Consider the following 11,070-nt stretch of genomic DNA (forward strand, 5'->3'; position numbering starts at 1 on the left):
GTAAATTCCTAACATGTTCTTGGAAGTACTACATGGCCAGTGCAAGTTCTCCGTTCCATTAATATACCTTATTTTGTCACCTCAGTATTTATATTTCAGATTTTCATTGTTCCTCACCTTTTATTTTTAATTCCATATTTCTCTCAGGGAATTCCAGCTTCCTTTCCACAGAATCCCATTGTGTCGGATGCCCTGCTTATTGGGAATACCTAGAATGTTTCCCAGTACCCAGGAGGCACTCAGAACGGAGACACGGATGGGTGGGTCTTTCCACCATCCCTCAGTAATGTCCTTACATCTCTGCTCTCCAACTTTGTGTGGGGGTTGCAATTGTGTATTAGTCTGGAAAAATCCAATCAAATTGAACAGGGCGTGTCTCCCGGGCTGAAAACCTATTGGACAGTTACGTACATCGATGCAGGGTGTATCCCTGGAACGTAGCCCAGATTGGATTATAAACGGTCTCCCAGGTATAAAGGGAGTTCAAACAGACATGCAATGCATTGGCCCCGAGAAGAAGAAACTGGACAGTCTGGGACATTGGAGGACAAGAAATTAGCTGCTGCTTGCTGTGGAACTTGCCTCAGAATCTATTTGGCTTCACTGGCTCCTCCAATTTTGGGTTCTGGTGAGTTCTTCAGACTGGGAGCTGGGAGCTGTCTTCATTCTGTGAAAATGTTCCAAGTCCTATCTGTCTTAGACCCTGGTCCTGTCAAAGCAGCTCCTTGTGGCCTCTGAGTTACATCGTGTCAGTGTTTCCCCATCTCCTCTTCTCGGATTCACTGTTCAAGCCCCTGTTCTTCAGTTCCAATGCTGCTGGCTTGAACATATCTATTTATTTTAACTGCCTAACCTAAGATCCTAAACTTGTGCTGTTCAATACAGTAACTAGCAGTCTCCTGTGGCTATAAAATGTAAATGAATGCAGTTAAATAACTAAACTTCACATTCTGGGGGGTGCTGTCGAAATTTCCAGTGTTCTGTCACCACCTGTGTGTGGCAGTTACTGCCTCGTACGATGCAGATACAGAGCCTGTCCTTCAACTAGGAAAGTGCTACCGGCACGTTGATCTACCGCTTCTGCTTTTATCGCTGTGTTTGTAAATACTTCCTTTTCTGCTTCTCCGAATTAATTTCCTCTTAGGGGTTTCATCAAGTGATGTTCTTCATTTTATTTCTTAGGTGTCTTGTGATATTTATTTTAAAATAATTATCTCAAGATACAATAAACCTCTTGAGGTTTATTTTAATTCTTCCCAAACAGCGATATACATTAACCTCCTCTGGTGCCTGTGACTTGAAAGATGGACGTAGCACAGGGCTGCCAAGCTTCCGTCTTCTTCCTACTTCCAGGGCTGCCCTTCTGCCTAGGCCTGGGGTTCCCTGGATACCAAGTAGGGGTTTACATGGTCCTATTTTCAATAGAAAAAAGATTCTAAGGGGAAAACAGAATGCTTCATCTGACTCTGAAATTTGCCTTGATGTCAAAACCAAAGGTATTCCGTAGCCAACTTTTGATCAGTTTTCCTGGACAGTCCTTCCCCTTTGGATTTTCCCAAAGGCTCTAGATAACCCAATCGTTGAACTGTTTCCTCGAGTGTTTCCTTAGGCGTTGTGAATTTTCCCAGGCTCTTCACAGGTTAGCAGATTCTTGCATTAATCTAGGGCTCCCTCCTAATTGAAGCTGGTAACTACACGATCAGTTTGATTGTGAGGAGAGGACAGGAGAGCAGGGACTCGTGAGCAAACATCGTCAGAGGAGATTTCTATTTCAAGACAGATGGGATGCAGCGAGGGGACTGACTGCCGCTATATAGAGGTTTCCCCTAAAACTGAGTGATAAAAATGAAGAGACATGACGATGTTTGGAAAGTGGGGTCGATACACTAGAAGCTCCCATGCGTTAGAGAATGGGTACAAGGAGTCATTTTGTGAACATGCAAGAGGAAAAAGGCTGTAATAAAAGGGAGCTCCTGATTATTAATGTTTGAGGTCACATTACAGTAAACCCTAGGGAATCTTTGTTATGCAAAAAGAATTTGAGCACAGGACACCAACCAAGCAAAATTAAATACTATTTGTTCCTTATCCTAGATGTGTAACTTTGTCATATGCTCAAGTCTTTGGAACCTCTGCATGTAATTGGAAATTTGTAAATAAACCAATTTCCTCTTAAACCTCAGACAGTCCCTGTTGCTGAGCATCCTTGGCCTGGAGGGTAGAGACAGCCCGTGGCAGTGACACCGTGACTCGTACTTCTGCTCCTTTCTGGTGCAGGGATGCTAGGGACTAGACTGGCGGGACGGGAGCCATGGCTCCTCCACACGGAACAAGTCCTTGAATTAACTACATCATAAGATAGATTCTTAGTAGATTGACTTCCAAGTCCACGGGAGACATCCCTAAAAGTCAGGGTTGAGGGAGAGCTGGAAGGGAGTGAGGTTCCAGAAGGCTGCCAGGGGTGTTGGAGAACCACTGTTGGTTTCCTAAGGCAGAAGTGATCTGAGGAATTCCACAGTGATTACCCACCGGAGAGAACCAAAAACTGCATGTGCCATGAGTCAAGTTTCCCTAGGTTTTGAATTAGGGAGGACACTGAATAATTCTGGATGCCACAGGAGAATTAACAAACAAAAGTGGATGCCTCGCACCTTCTTACTTGTAAGGTGTCTGTACGTTGAGTTTCTGCATGAGTAACCACAGCCTCAGCTGTCTCACATGTGACTCTGGGGGAGGAGAGACTGTGTGTTAGTCTTAGGATGTACCCCTTGTTTCTGTTTGTTGGGTGGGGGTCCCACCCAGGTGAAGGTCTGGGGCTTCAGGTGGGTCTGAGCTGCAAAAGAGGCTGAGTCTCATAACTGTTCTTCATCCTCAGATTTGACAGCTTGGTGGTTCGATTGGCTGTGAGTGACCCAGAGAACGACTCCGGGAAACAGTTGACAATGCAGCCACTGGTGAGTAGCGAGCGCCTTTCTCGGGAAATCACACCCCGAGGCCCACTGGATGGGCCACTTTTTCAAATTGGCATGTATGTTCCAAGTGCAATCAGGCAGTGTTCAGGCATCAGAGCTCCAATATAGTCGCCCAGGACTCTGGGATAGTTAACACGAGTCAGCACCTCATGAGTGAATGTCTCTTTCCTAACATTTAGCCAATTTAGGGTATCTGTGTCAACCTTGCGTATTTACAGAAGAGGTAAGAAAACTGCTTTTAACTCATCCAGCCCATGGCCTGACTGGCAAAAGATTAACTTGTTGACTGGTTTTGAATGTAATGGGATCAGGGGCTGGTGACTGCCAGCGGTGGAGAGGAGTGAGGGGCAGAACGTCGCGGTCCCCGGACTCCGACGGCACAGCCTGAGGATGACCGCTCCCCGTTACACCCCCCGGTGTGCACTGTTCCGTGCCGAGAGGAACAGGGCGCAGGTTTATTCTTTCCCAGCTTGAAACCTCTCACAGTTATTAGCGTATACCTGCACGACTGAAAATTTTGGGAAGATGTCACTAAAATCATCATTAGCAGTCTTTCCCTCCATACACAGTTTACTTCTTACTAATTAACCTTTTATTCCTATTTGATAACTGGAGGAATGTGATGGAAGTGGGGGTTTTTTCTTGTGCTTTTATTTTATTTTATTTTATTTTTGTGTGGAAAGGAGAAAGACTATAGTAAGTAGAGGAAACTTAGGCTCTTGTATAAATTTTTTTTAGTGGATAAAAACGAAACCAATAACTAGGCTTCTTTTATCCTCCAATGGAGGCAAGATGAGATTACAAGGGACACGGTGATAACTAGAGTCTAGACGCACTAGAATGTTGGGAACGGGGGTCCTGGCACCACGGGAGGTCAGGCGAGGACGGCCCTTCAGCTCAGCCACCCAGGGGCTCCCGGCCTTGTACTCGGAACCACCTGCCCCCAGAGTCTGCCATGAACCCCTGAGTCCTGCAGCACTAAGACAGAGGACACCTACTGGTGCCATGCTCTGTATGAAGCTTGTTCTGTTCTGAAGATGAGCGGAGTTCATTCATGGTTCTCGGACGTTTTTATGATCAGTAGCATAATGCATATACTATATTTTACTTAGGTTTGCTAGACAGGAAACACTTCATACAATCATACATTGGATGCTCCAATACTCATTACAAGTTACTAAATCAGCTCATATTTGGAACCAAAGATTCCTATAGGGAAATAATTTAAACAGCTCTCATGTTTTAAGTAGCACACCATGGTTATTGTTTGTCTCATTATGAATCTGTAGAGTTACTTAAAATCAATGGGGAAGAAAGACTTAGTTATGATTTTTCAAGTGAATATTTTACAATCACCTATCTGGAAGTCCTAATTACTAGGTTATTGAAAAACTTCTATGTTGTATTAAAACACACCTCATGCGATATTTCTATAAAACAAAGATTTATAAAGTCACAGTGTGTAGGTGTCTGTGAATGTATGTGGAAGGCAGATACCAGCTCGGCACTGACGGAGAACTGAGGGGAAACTCGCACATGGAATGATCTTTTATACGCCAGCCCCCTTCACCCCGTCATCCCAGCACTCCACTCCGGACATTGGTAGAACTGCTCTGTGTAAACCAGGTATCCCTGACGTTTTAGGAAACAGTCACCTTTGGGGACGTGGTGCTCGACTTCACCCAGGAAGAGTGGGCCCTGCTGGACACATCCCAGAAAAAGCTGTTCAGAGATGTGATGCTGGAAAACATCCACCACCTGGTCTCCGTAGGTGAGCCTGGCAGCACGTGTGTCCGTGTGGACGTGTCCTTTCCATTCACTCACTCATTCAACCAGTATTTAGAACAGCTTCCCTGTGTCCCATTCCAACTGCTTCCTGATTCTTTGATAATCGTCATCACTACATAAAAGGCAGGTGTCTCTTTCTGTTGTGCTTCTGGTTGCCACACTAAAGGGAATGGCGGCCACACTTCGTAGCTTTGCTGCTGCTCAGTCCCAACACTCAGAACTGGGGATTCAACGGATATTTTAATGCATAAACAAATGGATCAAACATTTTAAAGTAATTCTTCTGTTCTAGTCACTGCGTGAAGGCTTGAGAGCAAAGTGGTATAAACTGTGTAAAACTTGATTATTCACATGAGACTTATTAGTGATTTTTTAAAAATAATACTCAGCCCACTGTAGACCCTTCTCATCTTCCCTTTTGGAAAAGACTGAGGATGCTGTACTCTGTCTCTGAACTTGGGCAGAGGCCTCAGCCTCTCCAGGTCCTCGCTGTCTCTGCTGCTGCACTGGGTTTCCTCCTGGTCTGATGAGGCATCTTCACTGTTCCTTGTGTTGGTGATGTTGTTGTCTGTGGTGCAACAACCTCCAGTTATGTCTTTATCTGTCCCATTACCCAACCCTGGACTTGAGGACAGGGAAGGTTAATGAGCACAGACTAAATATCCACACATTTTTTTTTCAACAAACAGGGTATCAGATCTCCAAATCGGATGTGATTCTCCAGCTGGAGCAAGGGAAAGAGCTGTGGAGGGAAGGAGAAGGACGTCCCCAAGGCCGGGGTCCAGGTAAGCATCAGGGGCCTTGCTTCCACGCAGAGAGGTTCTGGCCGTGGGCGGGCCAAGCCTTTGGAAATGCCGAATGAGCGTCTGCGAAGTGAGTGACACAGCCCAGCATGTCAGTGAGGCCCGGGGAGGGTTCCGCATGCTGTCTTCACTCTGCCTACATCGGCCACAGCTTGTGTGCTGTGTGTGTGCACCCACTCTTTGACGGAGCTGATTCTTGTCCTGATCCTACCATTTAAGCGTTTTCCCGCCACTTGCTGACCTAGTATCTCTTCACCACATTACATTTTTATATTTTATTCCTGATTTTTCCCTCTAGACAATGATCTTTAAATGTTTCTGCTTCCTTGAGTATTTTTTACTTGACACAACATCCCCATCCAAGTACCGATTTTTGAGTCATACTCACAGGGAACTGGGTGTTGGACTACATTTTTATTCCACTAAAGGGATTCTAACTACCTAATTTTTTTTCAATTTCTTAGGTAGTGAAAGTCCCCTTAGACAACCAGAAATGATATTCATGCAACAAATCACCATGAGGAGCATATCCCCTACCATGTCAACGGTAAGTGTCATGGGTGTGAGCACCAGGCATCCACACGAAAGACCTGGCAATGAGATAAGTTAGCACCTGAGCACACCTGTCTCCATGTAATTGAGATTCAGCTCTCTCTGGGCGTATCTCAGATGGCTTGAAGTCAGTTAATAAACTAATATGAGCTCAAAACAATCACCTGAGATTTAAAAAATAAAAAGTCAACTGCATAAACACTGCTTATCACTTAGTCTTTAACAAAAACTGAAGTCTTCAAAATTAATCTGAGATCGCTGGGGCTGGGGTACTATAAAAGAGAAGCTGTTTGTGCCTGCAGGGGGGTAACACAACACGTGCAGGCAGCTAACGCTGGAAATATGTTCAGAGGAGACTGTTACTGACCGACACCCGAGGGCTCACATGTAGAGAGAGGAACACACACCAGAATGTGGGCCAACCATTAACAGCCTTTCATCTTCTCCTCCAAAGCAGGTTTCTCACACCCAAGTGGACCCCGTTGACTCTGCTGATTTGAGTGATGGATGTACTGACAAGTCTCCTTCAAATCAACATTTATCAATTCACTTAAGAAGGAAACATTACATCAGCAAACAGTCTAGAACATCTCTTAGCGAAGGGTCACTCGGTAATGAACAGGATCACACTCCCACCAGAGGAAAATTACGTGAATGTCCTCTGTGTGGGAAAGTCTTTAATAATTGCTTTAGCCTCAGACGACACGAGATGACTCACACTGGAGAGAAACCATATAAATGTCATCTGTGTGGAAGTGGCTTTTTGCAAATCTCCGACCTTAGAAAGCACAATCGAACCCACACTGGAGAGAAGCCATACCAATGCCAGCTGTGCGGGAAAGCCTTCGGTCAAAGCTCCTACCTGAAACAGCATGAGAAAACCCACTCAGGGGGAAAGCCATACGAGTGCCGCGTGTGCGAGAAGACTTTCAATCAGCTCTCCTACCTGAGAAAGCACGAGGGCGTTCACCGTGCGGAGAAGCGGTTCGCATGTCCTCAGTGCGGCAAGGCCTTCGGCCAGAGCTCGGGCCTGAGCCAGCACAGGCGGACGCACACCGGGGAGCGGCCGCACGCCTGCCCGGTGTGCGGGAAGGCCTTCGGCCAGAGCTCCGGGCTGGCCCGGCACAGAAGGGCCCACACGGGCGAGAAGCCGTTCCAGTGCCCGCGCTGCGGCAGCGCCTTCAGCCAGCTGGCCAACCTGAGGCGGCACGAGCGGACCCACACCGGGGAGCGGCCGCACCGGTGCCCGCGCTGCGGGCGCTGCTTCCGCCACAGCTCGTCCCTCCGGCGGCACGCGGGGACCCAGCACCGGAGGGGCCGCCAGGGCGGCGCTCGGGAGACGGCGCGCCGGGAGGACAGCGCGTTGCGAATGCGAGCGAGCGGGGAGGTAGCGCTGCGACACCCCGAAGGGCACGCCCGTTCAAGGCCCTGCCTGTGACCCACGCGGACGCGCTCAGGCATCGGCCCCCTCAGTCAGGACAGGCATGTGCGCGTGGCAGCGGCTCCGCGTGCCCACGAGTGACGGTGAACGCAGCGCAGGTGTCTGCAGCACCAGCTCTCAACCCTGAAGAACCCAGGCGACTTGAGCAGAGGAGAGCCCCTAGTTCCTCTTTGACACTTACTGTTAAGCATGAGCAGACTGCACTTTGTGAACCAGGAGGCCTGTAATCTCTCTGCAGGAGCATTCAGCCAAGCGCCAGGACTCATGAGCGTGAGAAACTCAGTGGAAGAGGAAACACTAAAGGTGACAATTGTGAAATACCAAAGCAAGCCGAGGAGCATCGACGCGTACTTGTAAATAATTCAGCCTGAAGAAGTGTAAACCCTGAGAAATACTTCACTCACAGAGCGACCCCTCCGGCACGTGTGAGGATCCAGACTGCACAAAACCCCCTCAGTGTCCTGAAGGAAGGGGCGTCTTCAGCGGTCACTTATTTCCTGGTCAACATAAAATACTCACGTGGAGGCTGTAGCAACCTTAAACCAGAATGGAACTAGAGGTCAATTTCATGTCAGAAATAAATCAGTATGTAGGAGCAGCAGGGAGAGCCTCTAAAAGAATCCTTCAACACACAATTAGGCAACTTGTGATTTGGGGGAAACACCAACTTATAAACACGTGGCATAAAATGGAGAATGAATTGATCTAGCCATATGGAATGCAGAATTTTGTAAGAAATCAAAATTTGTAAATGGAGTAATAGTTGCAAATATTCAAACAATGTAGTCCATTGATATAGAAGCTAAATGTTGGTGTCCAGTTTTCTTTGCCCCTCTAAACACAGGCATTCAGGTCTACACTCGGCATGTGGGGAGAGATTCAGCCCCAGACTCAGTCACCCTTTCTCAACAGCTCTTTCCACCCAGCTTAGCTCCACTCTCTCCAACATCCACCCCTCCAACCCCATCTGTCCCCATCAGGCCCTGGTGGTGACACAGCTGTGAGCTTCACCTCCACTTGCCAGGTTTCCCCAAATGTCATGGCGCTGGTCTGGCAAGGTCATGGGGGAAGTATAAAAGTCATCTAGTCCAAAGTTTTGGTGGCCCCTCAGCCTATGTCTCTGTAGCTGGAAACAACCTGGGGCCAGAGGGACATTCTTAGTTGAAACATGTGTTTCACCTTATTATTAACCAGGCAAAAATGGGACACTGAAGATTAAAGATTCAGAAAACAGTTCAGTTCAGAGGAACCGTTGTCCCCAAACACACACCTGCCCCTGAGGCTCCACAAGAGGGATGCTTCCAAATTCACCCAAATGCTGGACCTAGAAAGGGAGACTCCTTGAAACCAAGATGACAGGAGCATCAATATCCGCCTGGGTAATTTTTCTCCACTAATATAATAGTGTCATTTTAGGTCACAAGTTGCCACAAATCTGGGCACCAGGCTGGTTCCGAGAGTGCCTAAAAGCAACCAGGTGGATGGTCAAAAGGCTGAGATGTAGGGTCAGGTGTCCACACTTTAATCATACAGGATTCTCTAACTCCAAGATTTCTGCACGACCCCTTCCTCCTGACCCATCATCATCTATTTCACCCCATGGCTGTGATTTGGGGTGGGAACCACTATTTTCTGAGCTGAGGATATTCTCCTGGGACAATAAACCCCTTTCTCTATGACATTTTCTATCTTTCCTTCCAATAACCCACCCATAGCTTCAAGGCAGAAGACACTGACTGTACCTCTTATTTAAACTGCTGCTGTCCCAGGAGAAAGACCCTCTTCTGAACTTTTAAATCACTGGATTCTCTTTTCAACATATGAAAATGGAATATATGTTTATGCCTCAAATACCTCAGAATTAGGGGAAACATTTTTTTCTAAAACTTGAAATGCTGAGGGAAGTAAAGAATAGCAGAATGATTCTTCCTTTACTCCCAACCCCAATTTCTGTACGTGATTCAATTTCATATTCCTTTTCTAGTGGGTGAGAGTCCTGCTCCCAACGTGTACACATTGTGACATACTCCTTTTGCAGGACAACCAGGAAAAGGAGGATCTGGGGACTGGAAGTCAATAAAAGGGGAGATTGTAGAGGCAAGAGAGAGTGGGACTTTTGGCAATGAGGTTTTGTGGAAAGTGAAGCTGAAGGTATGGAAACCCAGAGTGCAAACCTGCTTCCCTGTATTGATTTAGAGGGAAGAGACTTCAAGGGTTTACACGGCATTTGACCATCTGTATCACAGAGCTGAGACTCTGAAATGGGGACAGACCTAGAAGATCAGAATTCATAGATCTGATGAGAAAACCAGAAAAGAGAAGCGAGTGGGAAGCTGGCCATGGGGAGGAGAGGGAAGCCTCTTAGGACAAATAAACATTACCTTCGATGAAATGAAGCATTTTATAAGAATCATATGGAAACTGTAGGGAATAACGAAAGATGTCTGACTTTGCAGTTTATTTTGATAAATGGAAAATAATCATGAGTTTTGCAGCTTCACTTGATTTATAGGTTCCTCTAGGTCATGCAACCCTATTTTTTTCCCCTTCAAGATGGTAAGTTCTTCAACTGTGACTTCTTCCACTGCGACTTCTTCCACTGCAGGGCTTTGGTAGGGAAGGAGGGAGTTCTCCACCTCGCTAAACCAGTGGGATCAGAGCAGCAAGATCCTTTGGAAGTGGCAAATCTCTGCCTCAGGGATGGAGGCAGAAAACTCCCCCAAAATAAAAAGGAGGGATAGTTTGGTTAATTGCTCACTTTAAAAGTTAAAGACCCCAACTTCATAACTGGCATCACCATGTCTAAATACCACTTCTTCCTTAAATTATACAGTAGGTAGGTAGGTAGGTAGGTAGATTAGATAGATAGACAGACAGACAGACAGACAATATCCTGTGAGGTTTTCCAGCGAGCAGTTTTACTTCTTGCACATTGGAATCTTGATTAACACTCAAGCCCCTGTGCAAAAAAAAAAAAAAAAAAAAAAACACCTTTTGTGGGAACAGAGATTGCGATGGATTCGAGGGTGAGATACAGGGAAAGACTCCAGTTAACATCTCCTGCAAGATTTCGGAAAGACTAATTTATGGCTCTAATCCAACTCCTTCCATTGACGTACATGTGCTCTCTGACTAGTGGTTAACCCGAGTGCCTTTCAGACGCCCCAGAGGCGGTGGCCAGTTTAACCACCTCCTGACCAACCCAGCTGCGGTCCCAAGACTCATAGTACTTTCCGAAGGCCCGTTATAAGGTTGAGGAACTGCAGAGAAACCGCTTCTGCGCAAATCAAGAGGCCGGGTCTAACCCGTACTTTCCCTGCTTAGGATTCAAAAAACACTGCCTCCCTCCCTCCCCATCTCCCCTCTAAGCCACTCAGGATAAACCAGAATGAGACACCTCACGCCTTAACGGCTCAGCCAAAAAGCATCCTGCAGTCGGGTCTCCGGCCGGAAACCTCCCCGACTCGGGGCGGCGGGAGGGGAAGGGGCGGGGGCCCGGGAGGCGGGCCGGCGG

General features: G+C 47.0%; 1 protein-coding gene across 1 annotated transcript; it reads left to right on the forward strand.

The window, feature by feature from the left end:
- Window positions 1-532: 532 nt before the first annotated feature.
- LOC106728841 (zinc finger protein 705A-like) lies at window positions 533-7,710 on the forward strand. The gene is made up of 7 exons (XM_032468406.1): window positions 533-628; window positions 2,876-2,954; window positions 4,617-4,743; window positions 5,450-5,545; window positions 6,028-6,110; window positions 6,573-7,028; window positions 7,116-7,710. The coding sequence occupies exons 2-7, from the start codon at window positions 2,943-2,945 to the stop codon at window positions 7,551-7,553; spliced, it is 1,212 nt and encodes a 403-aa protein (XP_032324297.1). The 5' UTR covers window positions 533-628; window positions 2,876-2,942; the 3' UTR covers window positions 7,554-7,710.
- Window positions 7,711-11,070: the final 3,360 nt, after the last annotated feature.

The sequence above is a fragment of the Camelus ferus genome, chromosome 26 (genome assembly GCF_009834535.1).
Source record: "Camelus ferus isolate YT-003-E chromosome 26, BCGSAC_Cfer_1.0, whole genome shotgun sequence".
In the NCBI taxonomy this organism is placed as follows: Eukaryota; Metazoa; Chordata; class Mammalia; order Artiodactyla; family Camelidae; genus Camelus; species Camelus ferus.